This window comes from Microtus pennsylvanicus, chromosome 2, assembly GCF_037038515.1.
Source record: "Microtus pennsylvanicus isolate mMicPen1 chromosome 2, mMicPen1.hap1, whole genome shotgun sequence".
Lineage (NCBI taxonomy): Eukaryota > Metazoa > Chordata > Mammalia > Rodentia > Cricetidae > Microtus > Microtus pennsylvanicus.
Window position 1 is genome coordinate 27,408,787 of NC_134580.1, and position 20,152 is coordinate 27,428,938.

The 20,152-nt window shown below is 54.3% G+C and overlaps 2 protein-coding genes and 1 pseudogene across 2 annotated transcripts; 1 reads left to right on the top strand and 2 right to left on the bottom strand.

Annotated features, from left to right (window-relative positions):
• Positions 1-92: 92 nt before the first annotated feature.
• Positions 93-3,645, top strand: Wnt1 (Wnt family member 1). The gene is made up of 4 exons (XM_075963549.1): positions 93-590; positions 1,222-1,475; positions 2,144-2,409; positions 2,873-3,645. The coding sequence occupies exons 1-4, from the start codon at positions 487-489 to the stop codon at positions 3,359-3,361; spliced, it is 1,113 nt and encodes a 370-aa protein (XP_075819664.1). The 5' UTR covers positions 93-486; the 3' UTR covers positions 3,362-3,645.
• Positions 3,646-11,102: 7,457 nt separating this feature from the next.
• On the bottom strand, positions 11,103-11,202 carry LOC142845285 (U6 spliceosomal RNA; annotated as a pseudogene).
• Positions 11,203-13,257: 2,055 nt separating this feature from the next.
• Positions 13,258-17,455, bottom strand: Ddn (dendrin). The gene is made up of 2 exons (XM_075960568.1): positions 17,081-17,455; positions 13,258-16,669 (listed from the first exon to the last, which is right to left on the bottom strand). The coding sequence occupies exons 1-2, from the start codon at positions 17,287-17,289 to the stop codon at positions 14,746-14,748; spliced, it is 2,133 nt and encodes a 710-aa protein (XP_075816683.1). The 5' UTR covers positions 17,290-17,455; the 3' UTR covers positions 13,258-14,745.
• Between the last annotated feature and the right edge of the window lie 2,697 nt (positions 17,456-20,152).

Here is a 20,152-nt window from a genome sequence, read left to right on the forward strand (position 1 = left end):
CGGATACTGGTCCCCGACGTGCTCCGGAGTGAGGCGGGCGCGCGTGGGAGGCCATCCCCAAGGGGAGGGGTCGGCGGCCAGTGCAGACCTGGAGGCGGGGGCCACCAGGCAGGGGGCGGGGGTGAGCCCCGATGGCTAGTCCGTCAGCTCTTTGCTCATACTGGCTAGAGCCACAACTTTGCTCGCTACTCATTGTCTGTGGCCCTGACCGGTGCGCCCTGGTGCCATAGTGCGGCCCGGAGGGGCAGCCTCTTCTCGTCATTGCAGTCAGAGCCGCAACTATAAGAGGCGGTGCCTCCCGCAGTGGCTGCTTCAGCCCAACAGCCAGGGCAGCAAACCATGCTGCCTGCGGCCCGCCTCCAGAGTTACTAGATCCAGCCTGCGAACTCTCACCACTGCCCTCACCGCCGCGTCCAGTCCCACCGTCGCGGGCAGCAACCAAAGTCGCCAGAACTGCAGCACAGAACCGGCAAGGCCAGGCAGGCCATGGGGCTCTGGGTGCTGCTGCCCAGCTGGGTTTCTGCTACGTTGCTGCTGGCACTGGCCGCCCTGCCCGCAGCCCTGGCCGCCAACAGCAGTGGCCGATGGTGGTAAGTGAGCCAGTATGGGGTCGCCACTTGTTCTGGGGCACAGAGCCAGGAACCGGCCCTACCCAGCTCCCACGCTGTGAGGATCACCAACCCACAGACTCCCGCCTGCACCATGACTTCACCACATCCAGGGTGCTCTCACCTAAAACTAACCCAAAGACCAGCTCTGCTGAAGAGGGGCAAGTCATTTGCAAGTAGAAGTCCAGATGCACCAGAGCCCACCCCCATCTAATAGAATCCTTTCCCACTGAGCACCAGGTCCAGGCTCACTGTGATGGGTATTTAGGTGTCCCTCGGGTCCTGAATCAAAGAACCAGTTACTAGTCTGGAAAAGAGGGGACAAGAAGATGGGATTCCTAAACATTTCAAGGTGGGCAAGGCTGTAGGCTCAATTCCTCTCAGGGGCTGCCTTGAAGGAAGATGGAAGAGCTAAGGAAGCCATGCATGGACTCATAGTGCCTTCCCTGTCCACTCACTAAACCTAGGGCTCCTGGGGGCTCAGTTCTACCAAACTCAAGAGCCCGGGGCTCTCCTTAGGCACATAGGCCCAGGCGAGGACAGGGTTGGTACAGTCCGCATGGTTAATGTTCAGGTCCCCTTCTCCAGACTGAGCCCTTATGCATCCCTTCAGGGGCATCGTGAACATAGCCTCCTCGACAAACCTGCTAACGGATTCCAAGAGTCTGCAGCTGGTCCTAGAGCCCAGTCTGCAGCTACTGAGCCGCAAGCAGCGGCGACTGATCCGCCAGAACCCGGGGATCCTGCACAGCGTGAGTGGAGGGCTGCAGAGCGCAGTGCGAGAGTGCAAGTGGCAATTCCGGAACCGCCGCTGGAATTGCCCTACTGCTCCGGGGCCCCACCTCTTCGGCAAGATCGTCAACCGAGGTGGGTGCCCAGGAAAGCTACGCTTCCGGGATTAGGGGAAAAGCAGGGTCAGCTCCAGGGCATGGGCGGGCGAATGCAGGGAAGACGTCTCAGATGTCGCAGGGCTCCGCGATCAACCTGAGGATGGCCTGATGCCCTGTGCTAACGTAGGTCAGACTTAGGCACCAGGTTCTTTCCAGCTACGCATTTTGGGCATGATCTTTAACTTTGCTGAGCCACTGACCCACGGAAAGGGAATTCCGGATCGTGGGCACTGGCCGACAGTTGCCCTTTTCCAGCCTCCCTCAGAGGTGCCTTGGGAAACTTTTCGCTGAGGGCCAGGGTTGTGCTTCGCACTCAGCAAAGTTTGCACCTCCAACACCGCCCGAGATCTTGGCTATGCGAAGTTGATCTACTTGAGATATCCTCTTTGGAGCTGTCCCATTTACGCTCCAGATCCGAGTCTCAGTAAAGCACGGTGAGGAGTGTGTTCATGGATTCACGCACGCGCACCTGCTTTTTCTATGAGACCTGGAGACCAGCTTTTCAGCACTTTGGCCTGTCGGGTTTTCAGGACTCCAAGGGCCGAGTGTCCGGGTGTTGGACTGTAGGGTACCAAACCTTCCAAAGAGGGTGCTGACTCTACCCCACGCGTTCTCTCAACTGGTGCGGGGTCGCTTCACCCACAGGCTGCCGGGAAACAGCATTTATCTTCGCAATCACCTCCGCCGGGGTCACACATTCGGTGGCGCGCTCCTGCTCCGAAGGCTCCATTGAGTCTTGCACCTGTGATTACCGGCGGCGCGGCCCTGGGGGCCCCGACTGGCATTGGGGGGGCTGCAGCGACAATATCGACTTTGGCCGCCTCTTCGGCCGAGAATTCGTGGACTCTGGGGAGAAGGGGCGGGATCTGCGCTTCCTCATGAACCTTCACAACAACGAGGCAGGGCGCACGGTACGTCCGGTTGTGCGCTGGAGCCAGCGGCAGGGGCGGGGGTGGAGTGCCTTAAAGGTCCAGGATGAGGCCAGAGGCACACGGAGAGGGCTTCCTGAGGGAGTGGGAGTCTCGCAGGGAAGACGGAGAAGAGGTGGTGGCTGAGGGCAAAGGGATCCCTGATCTGATGACAGACTAGATTAGGTTAACAGGCTAAACAACACATAGGATGTATTGCTATGGCTCCATTGCACACTTGTTTAAAGTAAAACTGACTCACTGATGTGGATGGAGCAGAGCTTGGCCAAGTATCCACATCTCAGCAAGCTATTTCTCACTTCCCCTCCCCTGGGCTTTGTTACACCTAGACCTTGGCTAAAGTTTCCACAGCATCCACTGACGAGGGCGGGGGAAGTGGAGTGGGTGAGGATGTATGAGATGTTGACTTTGACCCTGCGATACTTTTCCTTCCCTCCTCCCCCAGACCGTGTTCTCTGAGATGCGACAGGAGTGCAAATGCCACGGGATGTCCGGTTCATGCACGGTGCGCACGTGTTGGATGCGGCTGCCCACGCTGCGCGCTGTGGGCGACGTGCTGCGCGACCGCTTCGATGGCGCCTCCCGCGTCCTTTACGGCAACCGGGGTAACAACCGCGCTTCGCGGGCTGAGCTGCTGCGCCTGGAGCCAGAAGACCCCGCGCACAAGCCGCCCTCCCCTCACGACCTTGTCTACTTCGAGAAATCGCCCAACTTCTGCACATACAGCGGGCGCCTGGGCACAGTCGGCACAGCCGGGCGTGCTTGCAATAGCTCGTCTCCCGCGCTGGACGGCTGCGAGCTGCTGTGCTGTGGCCGGGGCCACCGCACGCGCACGCAGCGCGTCACCGAGCGTTGCAACTGCACCTTCCATTGGTGCTGCCACGTCAGCTGCCGCAACTGCACGCACACGCGCGTACTGCACGAGTGTCTATGAGGCGCTGCACCTCCGGGAACTCTCTTCAGTTCTCTCACTCCTGACAAATTCCTTGGTACTCAAGACCCACCCTATTCGCCCAACCCAGCACCCCAGCACATTCCCGAGGTTCACAGTGACCCATCTCTCCCACCTCCTACCTGGGGGCTTCTTAAACCACTTGCCTGAGGCAGCACTAACCCTTTTGCCATCCTGAGGGCCCTGCCCCAACCTACCTACCTCCCTCTTCGTGGGAGACCCCTTGTTGCACTGCCCCCTACTTGGCCAGGGGGTGAGAGGAGATTTCTCTTCTCCTGGGAGAATGGGAGTCAGCTATGAGGTATTGCAGTCCCTGCTGTATTGTGCCCATGACCTTTCTATTCCCTTGTCTTCCAGTCTCTCAGCGGCCCTCAAGGCCCTTCCAGTCCCCAGCTAAGACACCTGGGTGTCAAGGTCTTTCCCCTTCCACCTGTAGATTCCAAGGTGAAAGGGAGGGCGGCTGTGGTGATGTGGGAAATGAGGTTAGGAAACCCAGCAGAAAAACCTCAGTTCTCCTAGTCTGTTATGGAGCCACTGAACAGCTGCAAACCATGCCTCCCTCAGCCACCTCCCACCCCTTCCTGTCCTGCCTCCTCATCAGTGTGTAAATAATTTGCACTGAAACGTGGATACAACGCCACGAGTTTGGTTATGTAAATAAAACTATTTATTGTGCTGGGTCCCAGCCTGGCTTGCAGAGAACACCTTCACCCTACTCCTCTGTTCTGCCCTCCACCTTGCTGTTATCCAACCTCTTGTCTTTCACCCGGTTTCTCAAAGATGCCCTTGCCCACTGGATCAGTATTTCCTCCCACGGTAGCTGTTAGTGGCCCTTCACCCCCACCAATGTATCTTTCTCTGAAGAATAAAATCACTATTTTTATCAATGACTCTGTTCCTTGAATCCAGAACACAGCATGGTTTACAGTGTCTGCTTGCCCTCCAGGATACTCATTTTTCTTAACCAGATAGAAGAGATATATTGTTGAAGAACTCCTTTCCTGGCCCTGAAAGAGGACCCAGAGGGTCTGACCCTTGGATGACCCTAACTGGGGCCACTAGGGATCCAGGTCTCCTGCCCAGGAGCCCTTGCAGGGCTCTCCCTACTATTCCCGCAGCAGCTGACACATGCCCCAACTTGATGGACACTCAGCAGACCAACAGTGTCATCTCCTACCCGAAAGAGCCTGGAGATAGCTGCAAGGGAATGATGGCTGTGACCAAGGCCTGAAGAACAGAAAGAAAAGCCCAAGTGGAAGGGTGCCATTGTCCCTGAGATAGATGTCTCTTTTGCTGGAGCAGTGGAAAGACATATCTCCCACACGTTTCCTATAAGACTTGGAGCCTCCTATGAGTATCTCAACTCTAGCCTTGAGGTAAGGAAGATCCGGATAACAAGTCTCAGGGCCTAGACCTGGACCAGAAAGCTTAGGGACACTAGCAAAAAAGAAGAAAGGAGCAGAGGGATTTGTGTCCAAACTGGAGTGAGCCTTAAAGTAGCGCCACCGAAAGGAAACCCAAGAGTGACTGGTCCACAGACAAATCATTAAGCTAACAACTCCCACAGAGAACCAGAATGAAGGTTCCCTTATTAACAGTACCTGCAGGACACCCGACCCCAATCCTGTCTTCCTACCTTTCTCAGCAAACTATACACATATCCCTGACAAGGGAACAGGAATCCTTCTTAAACTCTACTGCCTGCTCTTCGCCATAGCCTCTTCCCCACAAGAGGGGACCAGAAAGACAGCAATGGAAGCTACCAGAACACCTTTGCAAGAGCAATAACTGGTCTTGGTCGACTTGAGAGTTTCTTCCTCTTCCCAGAGTCCTTTGCTGTCTTTGAAGGCTACCACTGCTCTCTGGAGGGAATAAACTATGACCCCTTTGGTTCTGAATCGAGGCCTTCTCAACCCTGCAGTGACATTCCTTTCCCATTCTCTCCATTGGCAAAGCTGGAACCATCTCAGGTCTGATGAGTGGATCCAACTTTGGGGAGCAGGATCTAAAAGGCCCTGGGTTTCCAACGAAGGTCATCCAGCAGCGAAGAGTCAATCCTAACCCAAGAAGAACTAATAACTCCTCAATTATCCTTAAGTAAGAAGTTAGTGGGCTGTCCCAGGGTGTGTGTGTATGCTGTGTGTAAGCTTGGGTCACTGCTAGACAATGCCCAGTATTAGGGAGAAGCAACAGGGTGGGAAAACCCAGGCCAGTCTCCAATTACACTTACCTAATTCTTAACTCCAGGAGTGAAACCTGGAAACTGGGGTCCTGAGTTCTGTGTGTGTGTGTGTGTGTGTGCTGTGCACATCTGTGTGTGTGTGTGCTGTGCACATCTATGTGTGTGTGTGTGTGTGTGTGTGTGTGTGTGTGCGCACGTGCGCGCACATGTGCATGTGTTCCTAAATAGATATTCAACATATCTCTTGCTTTCTCAGTCTCTGTTGCCCTGACTGCTAATTGGGAATAGTCACCATTGTCCTTTAAGCAGGTGATAAGGTTTAAATGAGACAGTATTTGTTACGGCTTGGGTCATGTGGACAATTACTGATAGCTTTTCCATACCAGCCGTATGTCAAATGCTGGCAATGTGGTGATGTGCAAGTCAGAGATCCAGACGGGGAAACAACTTCGCCAAGAAGGCCCTCTGTGTACACAGAAAATTGGAAGACAGACCAGTACCCTGGCCTTCAGCATGGCAAACACCCGTCTTTTCCAGGGGCTGGAATTTGGAAGAAGGCTACCATAGTAAAATACAGAATAAGGCTCAGTCCTAATAGAGAATGCGCAGGGCTGGGAGTGTGCATCAAGGTGGAGCATTGTGCAGATCTGGGTCTGAGCCTCAGCACTTGGTGGAGGCGAGGTAAAAGGGCTGTGGGTTCTACAAGTACAGCCTAGAGCTGAGTGTCACCTGCGTTATCTCTCCTGTACATTCTGAGCTAGAATCGGTTTTATCCGGTAGATATCGGGTCAGGATCTGGCGAGGGCTGTACCTAGAGAGAGTCTCAGGGCCCAAAACACCAGGTGATGCCTAATGGCCTAAGATAAGACAGTCGTCATCCCTCGTCATTGGGAATGTGCCCGAGGAAACTTCCTGCAGCTTCCACCCACCTCTGACCTTCAGGTGCCACACACAAATACACAGCCAGGAGGTGAGGCTGCCAAGGACCCTGGACACAAAGCTGACTTCAGTAAATGTTGTAAGGACTGGTCCTGAAATATCCCAGGGTGGAGGAAAAGCTGAGAAGACCGAGACAGGCAGCGGGCTGTGCTGCGCAGTCCCTGGGGGGTCAGCAAGCCAACTCCACGAACACCCTACCCTTGCACCTTGGAAAAACTCCGTCAGTGGGGCTGCAAATACCCTCGGGTCCAGCCCCCCTTCCCTATGGCCCCAGGCAGGCTCAGTCCTCTCCTCCAGGCCAGAGGGAGAAAAATAACAAAACGAGGAGAAAATAAGCTGTTGGGCTGTGGTGTGAGCAGGAATATCCGTGCAGAGCTACCCACCACCCATCTTCACTCACTTTTTCCACACCCAGCCAGGGCCCAGCATGAGACAGACCACCCCCTTGCCCCCTCCCCCGTCTGGGCTAAAAGCAGACATGCTGGGTTGGTGAGAGAGCAGCAGGTTATAAATATGCCCAGGGAACTGCCGCCAACTCGCTCTCCTGTCATCCCCAGGGAGGGGGCAGGGTGGGGTGGCACCTAGGGAGGAACCAGGGCTGCCCTCTTCCCTGAGGCCAGGGAGGAAGTGGGACTTCCAACCAGCTACTGCAACATTTGTTTGTTTGTTTGTTTGTTTGTTTAGACCTTTCCCAGGTGAATGAACCACCACTGTTACGCATACATTTAGACATTTGTTTACTGCACGCGTGGGGTTCCCCACCCTCCCTGGTATTGAGAGCATAAGTCTAGCTTGAAAGGACTCTGCTGGGCACTCAGGGTCAAGGTGCAATCCTGGGTTGTTGCTTCTTTTCCTTACGCCCTTAATAAAACAGTTCAATCATTCATTCATTCATAGTTTAATCATTCATTCACTCGCTCACTAGCAGGCCATATCCCAAGGTGTGAACATACAACTGCTGTCACAAATGCACACATGCACGTTCTATTCCTGTGTGTTCACATCGGTCCCAGTCTGGCCTGCATCCAGGGTGCTCTGCCTTTAGCCTGGTGGCATCCTCAGTGGAGGGGAGGTTGGCTATCTAGCATTAGCACTGTCTTGGAGTAGGTTATATGAGGCGCTGGATAAAAGGAGCTGAGAATAAGATCCCTCATTGCATTGTCTGCCTAACTTTTCCTGGTAGATGAGATCTCTCTCTTCCCATTTATCCTCTCCAAGGCTGCAGTGTACCTGCAGGTAGAAAGGGAGAGCCCTTCTGTGGGATGCTGAGGGTACCCACCCAGGCTACTAGAGCCTCCCAGCCACTTTGCTAAGTAGGTGCCCATCTAGGCAAGAGGGGCAAGCCTTCCTCTTCCAGGGCTGAACCCCTCCCTACTCCTTCCTCCCTATTAATCCTCGGAAGTGAAGGGGCCGTCCCTGGCGGCCCTTCAGCCCTATTGTGGCCCCTCGCCCTCCTCGGCTGGCGTCTAATTAACTCCTCCTGCCCCTGGTTTTGTGTGCCCCCCTTACTCCACCTTGTCGGCCCCGCCCCTCCGCTCGGCCCGCTCCCCCCGACGGACATTCCTGTCAGGCCGGGCCAGTGTGCCAGGGCAACCAGGGCCAGACCGAGGCCTAATCCCCCCTCCGCCTGGCCGGGCTCAGGGAGCCCCACTCACCTCCCGGCTCTCTGGGGGCTGCTAGGCTCTGCTGTGGCGGAGACACACAATCAGGACAAAGGCGCAGCCCCCAGGGGGCTAACTCAGCCTTCACGCCCAGGTTGTGCGGCATTTGGGGAGTTTAATGAATTGTCCATCACGCCTTTCAGGGCCCGCCCGTCAGCCTGGATTAATCTTCGGAGCCCTGGTGGGGTAGGAGACACTAAGCCTGTATTTATTACTCTCCCATTGTCACTAATTGAGGTAATTATCTGTGACTCTGGCCTGGCCAACAATGCCGCATTCACTCCTGGGACCTTGATGGGCCTGGCTCCCACTCTCAGCACCAACCCTCCCTCCCTTCCTCTCCAAAACGCGCCAAGGGCTAAGATGGGCCCTGGAGCATGTTGGGAAAATGGACGATGTTCCATAATGTTCCACCTTCAAGTAGTGTCTCCCAAAGCCACCACCACTGTGGAGTTGTGTTGCGAAGAAACCCCTGATTCTCCTAAAGTAGGTGAGAAAAGAAAGCAGACAGATTTGTCATACAGAGCCCTGGACCCACAGCCAGGCTGGCACTCCTTCTTTCTGGGTAGGTGGCATCAAGGTGCCCCTGTAGTCAACAGGACTCTGGAGTACTGGGAGGCATACTATTCCCTACTAGGTGTACTCAGAAGCTACCAGAGCTGACAGAGTGGCTGTGGGTTTGTTGGAGAAGGCTAAAAAGAACAGAATTGGTGGGTGTGATGGGGAGCAGAAGGGCAGGTGAGGAGCCACCCTGGGAAGAAGCAGTCCAGAGTCAGACTATCCCCCACATCCACACCAATGTGACGGTTAAATAAAAACTAGCTTAGATATGTGAGTGGTTCCAAAGATAGATGTCATATAAAGATGGTTTTCTGGGTTTTCTTGGGAGCAAGTGTGTGTGTTCATACAGTGTGTGTATGACATGTGGGTGCTTATGTGATGTGTGTGTGTGTGTTTAAGGTATAATAAAAACGGGAAGACTTGAGTGAGATTAGGACGTGAGATTCTTGAGGGCAGAAATTATGTTTTGGTCACTGTTATTTTTACAAGATTCTAATATTATACCTAGCCTAACAGGATAGATCAGGCCAGTAGTTGCATAGAAGTTGAGGTCTGTTGGATCTTCTCTTAAACAGCTATCCTCGGGCTCTTCATCCATCTAGCACTTGGTAGAAAGAGTTGTCTACATCATTCCTGGACAGTCCTGGCTGGGCAACTGACCCGCTGAAGCGCTAAGGATCCTGGCAGATCTCAGAGCTAAAGTTCGAGCAGCGCCACCTTGCGGTAGATATGGGAGAGCTTCCGGAGGCATTGGTTGAGAAGATAAAGCTGCAGGCGGTGTCTGAACGGCAACCATCCTCCTTTATGTTACCTTGTCATGGCAGGGCTGCTTTTACAGTTTTTATTTTAAATCATCCCTCCATTTTTTTTGAAAGGAGCGTATCATGCATCCAAGGCTGGCCTCAAGTTTCCTATGTGCTGAGGATAACGGTGAATACCTGATCCTTTTGCCTGTACCTCCTGAGTGCTAGGATTTGTGGGGCAGCCATGTATAGAGTTCTGGGGAGGGGCTTTGTGCATGGTAGACAGGTACTCTTATCAACATAGTTACATCCCCAGGCTTCATTACCCCCTTCTTACACCATCCTTACTGAGGGTGTGTTCCATGCCCGGCCTTAGGGGCTACAAAGTCAAACATTATTGTTAAGTAACTCAGATAGCAGCAAAAATTCAAATGATAATAAAAACAACAAAGGTGGAGCTGGAGAGATGGCTCAGCAGCTAAGAGCACTAACTTCTCTTCAGAGAACCCAGGTTCAATTCCCAGGACCCACACAGTGGTTCACAGCTGCCTGTAACTCCAGTTCCAGGAGATCTGATAACCTAACATATGTGCAAGGAAAACACCAATGCACATAAAATAAAAATAAATAATTTATTAAAAAATCAACAAAGGTGCCAGGCACAGGCCTTTACTCCCAGCATTTGGGAGGCAAAGGCAAGTGGATCTCTGGGAGTTCCAGTTCAGTTTGGTTAAAATAGAAAGTTCCAGGTAAGCCAGGTAAGTGAGGCCCTGTCTCAAGTAGAGTACCACCACCACTGCCACAGCAAAACCAAAACAAGCCAAAAAGAGAAGACACAGCAGGGGTCGTGATCAAGAATCAGGAAAATGTTCAGCACTGAAATACAGGAAGATACTCCCAGTTTGAAACTATGTGTCATCTCTCTTTCAAATCCATTCACAAAAGTCCCTGCGTTTCTTTGGTCAGATTAGGGTCTCAATGCCTTTCCCATGTTGACCTCAAATTCCTGGGCTCAAGACATCTCCACTCTCAACCCTCCCAGGTAACTGGGATAACTGGAACTAGGGGCGTCTATTTTGCCCCTTTGAAGGTCAGAAGCTTTGCTCTCACCTCTAAGCTCTCTGTGATCTGTTCCTCTTTCTTCTCTGGGACTTGGTTCCCTGTGGAAGCCATATGTCTTCCCATATGCTGGACTCACCTCTTCCCTCATCTCGGTGAGAACAGCCTCAAACACCCCTTATCCCCCAGGAGACTCTTCCATTTTCCCTTGGCAAAGCGCCCTTGTCTATCTGAGCTCTGAAATGCTTTGCTGTTGGGACTATTCTTGATGACATCCACTGGCCATCCTTGTATGTGATGGACTAGGTTACATGGCTGAGGACACAAGCTCCGTGCCATCCTTTCCAGCACTGAGATGGGGGCATCATAGGGCCCCATTAAACCATGAATGGATGGCTTCATGGGTGAGGAAATAGACGCATGGGTAGCTGGAAATGGAGAGGGGCTCAGATGGATATCCATCAGTTGAGTCGATGGATAGATAAGTAAATGGATAGGTGGGATGTACGGATGCATGCATGAATGACTGGATGCCTGGATGGAGCATCCATCCACAGAATGACTCCCCAATCCTATTTAATGTGCTGGTAGGATTCCCCAATTCGAATGTCACCCTTGCACAGACACCATGCTGATCTTCTCCCTATGGCTCCAATTTTAGTATATGTGTGAGTTCCCTAAAGGTAGAAGCATGACTGGATTTCTGCGCTCCTGGCACACATGGTCAATGGACGAGTGAACACATGACTTCCTATCCTCCATGGACACACTCTACACACATCCCAAGTCCTCCCTGTGGTAGCGGTTTCTCCTGCCCCCCTCTCCTCTCTCCAGAACACATCCACACCACTGATCTCTCAGTGTCGCAGTTACAACTTGTGTCTGCCTGGGTTTCTTTATCCAGCTAGCCTCAAGACACCTCCGAGTTCTCCTAAATCGGAAAAGGACAGGGTTCCTGGCTTCCCTAACACCTTATCAAGTATGACAGAAGTGTGGGGTAGAAAATATTTCAAGGAAGAACTGGGCTGCTGGGGAATCTGAGAGTCCCTGTTTGGGGTCCCCTGTTAACCTAAGATCTGGTGCCCCTAATCAAGTAGTCCCCCTGCACCTGCTGTCTTTTCTCCCAATCAGAGAGGCAGTTCCAAGGAGGGGGGATGGTTGTGGCCTCCTTCGGGAGGCTGGGTGGCTAGCAGACACAGCTAGATTTAGAAGTCATTTTCACAGCAGGGAGTCTCTAACCTGCCACCCACAGGGCCCCATGGGGACAGCCTAAGATACTACTTACCAGGGTCTGGCCCTGAACCCTGTAGCCATTCCTCTCTCTCTTTCTCTCCCAGAACTTTGGTGGCTGGTTCTGACTTCATCCTTGGCAAATTCTGTAAGAAGGCATGTGTTTCCTCACACCCTAAAGACCCAAAATGGTTCTTGCACGAAGGGGGTGGCTGTTCTCTAACCTAGGATTTGTATTTTTCAGTGCTGAGAATCAAACTCAGGACATTGTACTGTCTAGGCCACCACACTACTGCTGAGCCCTTCAACCTTCCTCTCCCAGGGATGGGTTGTGCTCCCTGACCCCTTCATTTTTAGAGAGAGAATCTTGATGGGCTGGACTGGGCTGGAATTCACTATGTAAATCAGGCTAGGCTCAAACTTACAACCATTCTCCTATCTCTGCCTCCAGTTTACAGGAAAGTGCAACCATGCCTGGCATCTTTCTCTTTTTAAAATATATGTTTATTTTTGCCTGGATGCCCTGGAACTCACTCTGTAGATCAGGCTGACCTTAAAACACCCAGAGATCCGCCTGCCTCTGCCTCCTGAGTGCTGGGATTAAAGGTGTGCACCACCGACCAAGTTCCTTTCTAATTTGTATCTAAATGTCATCTCCTCCATGGACTTTCCCTGGATCTTATAAAACTAGGATCTCCCTTGATAGGCTTCTTCCAGAATTTGATGCAAGAGTCCAGTTCTTTATCACATTGCCAGGCAGGCCTTGCCATTTCTGCTCTTTCTAGCCCAGGCGGTGCTCAGAAATAGCAGTGAAAAGGGTAAAGACTTTGATACCTTTGATCTTTGCCCAACGTGACCTGGCCCCTCCTTGCCCTCCTCCACCAAGAGCAACAGGAAACGTGTAGGTGACAAACAGGATGGCAGGTGAATATTCCTGGGAAGATCCGACTAGTGAATGCCGCCCCTAGATTTGGGAAACCCGAATGGGAGACCCTCATCTGCCGAACCAAGACCCGCGGCTAGCTGTGGACCGGGAGCCCTGCCCCCTACGCGTCCCGCCTTTGGGTCTCTCCGGGTGTGTTGTCAAGCTAATTGGAAAATGAAAGTCTAAGTGGTTTGAAAGCGGTCTAAAGAGTTGCGGGAGTCGGGGTTGGCGGGATTCGATGGGAATAGGGACAGAGGCGGGGCGGGGGATGGGTTCGACCTGGCGACCGAGTCTGGGCAAAGCCCCCGCTCCTGCCCAGTGGCTAAATTTACCTAGACTGACTCAGCCCTTGCCCGGAATGGGGGGCGGGGTGGTGCACGAGGGCAGAGGGAAGAGCGGGCAGGGGTGGGGCAGGGGGGACAAGAAAAGGAGAGTCCCAGCCAGGGAGACAGGATGGACCCGAAGTTTCCACCAGAGAGGAGTGCGCCCCCCCCCTTACAGTGAACGGGAAGAAGCCAAGAAGGCTCGAGGGAGGGACAGGTGGGGCTAGATCAGCAAAGAAAGACTCCAGAGCTGCATAAAGGGAAGAGTAGATTTATTGGGTGCCTACTATGTGCCAGGCACTCTGCAAGGCGCCTTATATACATTACCGCATTAAATCCTCACAACAACCCTGCGAGGTAGGTGTTTATAAACCCCCATTTGACAGATGAGGAAACTGAGGCTCAGGGAGGTGAAGTGATTTGGCCAAGGTCACATGGCTAGTAAATAGCAGACACAGAGGAAGTGCCCAAGGTTGGAAAGAAGAAGAAAAAAAAAAGACTTAAACGTCAGTCTTAATAAGCCTGTTGGCGTGGATCAATACAAAGAAGGGCTCGGCGCGCCCCAGAGGTCTGGGAGACCGGAGGCCTGCTCCCGGCCCCGCGCGCGGCTTGGAGGTGTCAAGGCGGGAAACCGGCGCTGGGTTACTAGGGATCCAGATAACTAGGTAACTGGCAGTGCTGGTGTGGGGGCACTCGAGCACCAGCAACCGGGGGAATTCGCGACCTGCGCGCGCCCCGTAGTGGCTCCAGCGAGTATCACACCCCACACCGACCGCTGAAGATCAGCCTTCCCCCCTCGCCTGGCTGTTTTCTAGGAGAGATGCAGAGATTGTCAGGGTCCTGTCAGGAGGGCGATACCATCTGCGTGGGAAATCCCGGTAACACTTGAGAGCATCACTAAGGACACGGAGATAGAGGAAAGGGAGAAGGCCTAAAAACGTCCCAAGCTGATTCATTGGCTACCTTCCCTCTCCACTTTGGTCCACCACAGGCCAGAGGCAGAGATCGGGCTGGTATCCTGCTCTGCCTTGCGAAACACTCACCTAAACTTGGGAAGTTGGGATAGAAGCCCTTTGTCCATTTAGATCTGAAAACCTTGACAGTCTTCCGAACCGAGGAAGAGTGAAACGGGTAAGAGCCCTCAGATTCTATTCACTTATTCCCCAAGTTCCAGGGACGGAAGAATGGGCGGCAGAGATCGCTCATTTGACATTTACAGGATGGTTAGGTGCAAATGTAGTTACTTAGTCTAGGGTCTACCAGTAGCTAAGTGGCAGAGCTGGAACTGAAACTTGAGCTGTAACATCAAAGACAGCCCTCTTCCCAGTTTGCTGGTTGTGTATGCATCCATTCCCTCTCTGTCAAAAGCCCCTCTGCCGCCTGATCACGTAGTCCCTAGGTTCAAGGCCTCTCCATTATTTTTTTTCTCCTGCCAGGGATCCTGACCTGACCATTGCTTTTTTATAACTGCCACCATTCCCTGCCCTTTGGCTTGTCTCTCTGCTCAGTTCTGCGCAGCGCCGCCGAATCGTAGCAGGGTTGAATCCTAGCCCCATCTCCCCTGAAGCTAGTGCTTGGATTGGCGATTGCTGTCTTGCCTCTCTTTCCTCTGTTTCAAGTGTGGGAACAGGTATAGGTGGGAAAGAAGAAAAGGGAAGCAGACGAAGCCTGTAGAGAGTAAAGGAGGCCAGTGAGCCCAAGGATGGATGGGCTGAGCCACACGAGAACAAAATGGGGCATCGCTCACTCTCTCTCTCTTTTCCCCTGTGGCGTTTTCCTGGTGTCCTCCCCGAAGGGGCCTTCCTCAGTTTGACTGATGACATCTAGAATCTCCCGGATGCTGTCGCTCACTTCGGCTCTCTTCCCGCCTTCCCTGGGATGGGAGTTTCCAACCGCAGGCAGGGTCCTCTCACTCCGCCAGGAGGCGCCTGGGGCGTCTGTGTCGCTTCCATCAGAGGAGCCACTATGGACGCTGAGCTCCTCAGCTTCATCTGAGTCCGAATCTGGGGCGGTGTGGCGGCGGATGCGGGACACGGCTTCCCGCAATGCCCCGGCGTAGGGTCCTGGAGTCCGCGCCCAGCCCCCGCCCGTGCGCCGCAGGACCCCAACCGTTTCTGAGCCCTTCACGCTGCCCGAGCATCCCAGAGCCGCTGGGCCTAAGGTCGGGTGCTCAGGGCTACCTGGCTGCGTGGGGGCGTCTCGTAGGTTCACTTCGCAAACAGGGAGCCCTAAACTGCAGGAGGCGCGGTCCTCCAGTGAAGAATCCCCCTGCTCTCCTCCCTCGGCTTCGCACTCGCGACCCCCGCCCGGCTGGTTTGAGATGCCACTGCTCAACAGTAGCTTTTGGCAAACTGAGGGATTGGCAGCGACCCCCTCACCCTCCTCGTGGCAGGGCTTGGGTTGCCTGGGGCTGTCGTTCCCAATGCATGGCTCCCCAGAGGGCAAAAGCTGCACCTGCTGGGTCCGAAGGGTCGGAACATACTGGGACTTTATCACCACGCACGTGGCATCAATGACAAAGATGCCTTCTCTACGAGAGGGGCCTCGGGAACTGCGGGGCAGGGTGTGGGCACGGCGGGTCGCCTTCCAAATTTCCAGGGTTTCATGTTCTGTCCCCTCTCTTTGACCCAGAGACTCTCTCCACCCGGTGCCTCCAGGAGCCCAGGGTCTGGGGAGAGTCTGGCTGTGCCTAACTGGAGGCTTTGTAGGGGAGGGAAGCCAACACCTGGGAAGCCAAATATGTTCACTTCCTTCTTTCCTTTCCCTTGAGCCCTTAAGGTGCTGCCTGGACCTGGGAGCAGGACATGGGGGACTGCGGGTCGTAGACCCAGCGGGAGCTGCCTCCGTGGTGCCTGGACTGCCAGTAGCTTTGGCTTGGGGACGGTCCTCGCCACCACTGTTCAGGCCAGCAGCAGCTAGGCCCGAGCTTTTCTCTATAGCCTCTCTGCAGGACTCTGGCCTGGCTCTGGCCGCTGCACAGCCAGGAGCTCCTCCTAAGAGTCCCCGTCCCTGTCTGAGACCCCAAGCCCCTAGAACATCCCGGTAGATTCGAGGATCCAGCCTCTTCTTCGCGCGCCCTGCCTCTGTCCTGGTGGCGACTGGAACTGGGGCAGATGAGGTGGGCGCCCGGGAGAGCTCCGGGCCTCGCTTAGTCCCCAGGGTTCTGTGGGGGCCTTCATAAGAAGGTGGAGCCACATAGGGTGGCGGCCGGTCCCAGCGGCGTCTTGGGGCTGTGCCTGCAGCGCCTCTCAGCAGCAGGTGGGCCTCGTAGCTAGGGGGCCCTGGTCTCCTACCTCCCCATGGCCCCGCCCATGCCACCCCTGGGTCACTCTGCTGGAGCGCAGATGGACGGGGCGCTCGCCCCACCTGCCCGAAGCGCTCTGGTCTGGAGAAAACTGGGAACCCTGTTGGTTGGGCCGCCCGAAGGGCGTTCCGGGTCTCTGGGCGGGGCTGACCTAGGGGACTCCGTCGGGCCCCCCCAGCCTTGCGCCTTTTTCTCTCGGTCTCCTTGGCCTCCCGCTCCTGCGACGCCGCCTTCCTTTTCTCTTGTTCCCGGGCTCGGACCTCGGCGAGGGTCCCCGCCCGCCAGTTGGTCGCCTCCTGCAGCACCCTGGTGGCCCAGGGTCGGCGGGGTGGCGGCTCAGGGGATCCTGGGCGTAGCCTACACCTGGGACAATGAGCAGGAACCCAGGTGAGCAGTTTGTGGGGAAAGGGAGCCGAGGTCCGGGGAGCTGGGAGTACTGGAGACCACTTGGGGCAGCCATGTGGGAGGGTACGCGTGAGTGTGTGTGCGAGTGCACGTGCGTATATGTTAGGGCTGAAGTCGAAATGAGACTCCTCGCCATCTCTCCATGCACACTTTAACAGCGACTGCCCCATCTCACCTCCTGCCCTTTCTCACTACCTTTTCTGTCCCCATAAACAGCGCTGAATAAGTCAGGCCCCAGTCCTCGACGAGTAGGGGGAGGGAGGCGCGGGAAGAGAAGGGGCCAGGAGTAATTGCTGGTGCCAGCGGGGGAGGTCTGGACCCCACTTCCCACCCCACCACTTGCTGCCCCTCACCCCCTCCTTCACTCACGTGCGGCTCTGGGGCCCACGGGCCCAGTAGCTGGCCTGGATGTCCATGGACTGTCGAGAAGGGGCGCGACGACTATAATGACAGGAAATAGTCTTCACTTCAATCACCAACAGCTTGGACTTCTGCACCCAAAGGCAGCTGCCCAACTCCTCATCCTGTAGCTCCCGGGGGCTGTTGGGCCCCTCGGAGAATAACGGGCCATCCAGCATCCTGCCCCACCCCACCCCGGCCCCCCACCCTCCCACCCGCCCCGTGAGCCCCCTCCCAACTCAGGGAGCCGGCGCCCACTGCAGAGCGGCAGGCCCAGGGACTGGCAACTATATATACCCGGGCACACGTGTGTGCCTGCCTGTGTGTGTGTGTGTGTGTGTGCTCGCGCGCGGGCGCGCGCGCATGTGACACGCCGCCGTGGACAGCTCCGCGTTGCTACCTCCCCCATGTACACGGCCGCCCCCTGGGGCCTGGGATTGGACGCCCCTTTCCACTGCTCGGGTCCCCCAAGCCTAATGGGACCCACAAATGGGCGGAGGAGAGACTTCTGATTCTTAGCAAGCTTACAGTGCCCCCTCCTCCAGCCCCCATTTCTGCACACTTCCCGAAGTTTTAACCCTTCGCTTTCTTGCTTGTCAGGTTGCCTGACCACCAGTGATCTATCCCTGTCTACCTGGACTCCTTTTCTCCGACAGGGAGTGGTGAGAATAGAACTAAGGTCTCTGCCTGCCACTCTTTGCTGGCTTCCATGGGGTTGGGGTGCAGGAGAGGCTGGCCCACAGTTGGGGGGAGGGGGCGGGCTATTTTTAGCGTCGGTGGCATTCGGGTGCGGATGAGTAACCAGTTCAAGCAGTAGAGAGAAGCTTTCAAGAGGCTTTTGTGCAACTCTGGGGGACAGCTGCTCCCCCAGGCCCTCCCCCCAACGGTGGCTCCAGCAACCTTTACTCCTCACCTTTTTCTCTGCAGGTGTGTAAGGCAGAACTCAGTCTGTCCTGGCCACCTAAGCAACAGGACAACTCTCACTCTAGATATGGGTGCCCTTGGGCATGCTGGCTCCCCTAACCCAGACGCCAGGATTCTGGGATTACATAGTTCTGTGCCCACACAGCTCTACCAAGCCTTATGTGGGGTGCAGACAGAGCGCTTAGATACACTTGTACCCTAACAGAGGGGGATGGAGGAAGAATGGAGTGCCAAATCCCCTAGCAACAGAAAGGATAAAAGTAGCCTGCCTTTCCTAGGATGTCTAGCTCACAATTGTCTAGTTCACTTGGCCACCCTCAAGTGCAGCTCACCTTTTGGACTTACTCTGTTCTGGAGGGGGGGTTGTTGCTTGCATCCTCAGGCTTCCTCCCCCTAAGCCTGTACCAGGTGTCCCCTGATTCACCATGGTAATGTTAGTGGCAGCACAGCCCACGCCAACCCTTCCATGCAGAGACTTAGCAACCATGCCTGGCAACCATGGCAGCAGCTCAGTGGAGTGGAGGGGTGCAGGGAGGGGGGAAAGAACGGCAATGGCTCCTGAGGAAGAAGGGACCATTTGCTTCTCCTGACTTTTGAGAGCTGAAGCTTGTGAGCTTCCAAATTGTAGTAACCCTTGCGTCTTCAGCACCATCCTCAGATGGAGACTTAGTGGGGATTTAGGGGGTAAATGAGAGATCCCAGTTTGTAGTTCAAAAAAGTACATGGAACATTTGGGTATAGAGACTTCTTTTTAAGGGGACAGGGACCCGAAGGGTTATTAAAAGGGCAGAGACAGGACTCACTGAAGAATAGACAAGTAGAACCCGCCTCTCTGCTGTCCCATCCACTCCCCCCTCATGATACCTTGCACCTACCAGCTGCACTGAAGAGGGCTTCCAGGTGCTGCTTTCCACAAGGTCCCACCAGAGTCCCACAGCTTTTAAAGCCTTGTCTCCTCCCTAGACAAATCCTCCTCGATGAAGGAATGTGACACAAGGAGACATTTGTCCTTCCCACCACGTGTCCCCCTACACACACATACACATAAACACGCTCTAATATTTGGAAGCCTTCCTCCCCCAAGCTTGGGAATGTGCTGAGAGCTGTGAGGACTGACGCAGGGGCAGTGGCTCAACCGCAGGGGCAGTGGCTCAACCGCCAGCACTGCAAGCTGGCCTATTCCAGGAGATGATGTCTCCCTGGGTTCCTAAGGGGACCCACCCTTAGGAAGCCCGCTTTGGAAGAACAAGAGCAATATGGCATAGGCAAAGGAACGAGAGCCAAGGAATTATTCAGAACCTACTCCTGGCTTGGATGCAAACTGTCCTATCAGCAAAGCACTGGTAGAAAGGAACCCAGTCTGGCGGTACTCGTGATGTTGGGTGCCACGTTCAGTCTGGTTAGGTTTCAGCACAGACGGTGGGTCTGGTGGGCTGATTCTTTATGATTTACTCTCCAAGAAAGGGAAGGGATCTGTGGGTTCACAATACCAGTCAAAATACAAACAATTCAACCTTTCCCTAGAAACCCTGATAATGTTGGCAGATCTCTCTGAATTTACCCTGGACCCTAACTATGGTCCAAGATAAGAGAACTACCGGAAATAAGGTAAGAACAGTCCTGAGAGGAGAATTAGAAAGGAAAATTAATGTAAAGACAGGGAAGCATAAAACCTTGAACCAGACAGTTTAAGTTTAAACATTAGCCTTTTTTTTTTTTTTTGAGACACAGTCTTACTATGTAGCACCTGGAACTTGCTATGTAGATCAGGCTAGCCTCAAACTCAAGAGATCTGTCTGCCTCTGCCAGAACTAAAGACACATGTCTCCATACCTACCAGCTCTGCTTTAAAAACACTGATTCATGAATATGCAGCAAGGTGTGTGTCGGTGCATGCCATGACTGCACGTGGACGTGAGAGGACAATTTTGTGGAGCCTGTTTTTTCTCTACCTCTAAATGGGTTCTGGCAACTAAAAAACTCAGGTAGTTGGGCTTGTGTGGCAAGTACCTTTACTGTTAGCTCTGCTTTTTATCAGGTTTGTGGCTCTGGGCCAACTTGTAAGTATGTGCTTCTGTCTCAAATCTCTTAAAACCACTAACGGTTGCTGGGCAGCAG

Bases quoted from the DNA above. Each gene is read 5' to 3' on its own strand.
- Wnt1 (XM_075963549.1), top strand. From the start codon at position 487: ATGGGGCTCTGGGTGCTGCTGCCCAGCTGGGTTTCTGCTACGTTGCTG. The intron at 1,476-2,143 runs GTGGGTGCCCAG...CTTCACCCACAG, and splicing joins CGGCAAGATCGTCAACCGAG to GCTGCCGGGAAACAGCATTT. The intron at 2,410-2,872 runs GTACGTCCGGTT...CTCCTCCCCCAG, and splicing joins ACAACGAGGCAGGGCGCACG to ACCGTGTTCTCTGAGATGCG.
- Ddn (XM_075960568.1), bottom strand. From the start codon at position 17,289: ATGCTGGATGGCCCGTTATTCTCCGAGGGGCCCAACAGCCCCCGGGAG. The intron at 16,670-17,080 runs GTGAGTGAAGGA...TCATTGTCCCAG, and splicing joins CGTGGGCCCCAGAGCCGCAC to GTGTAGGCTACGCCCAGGAT.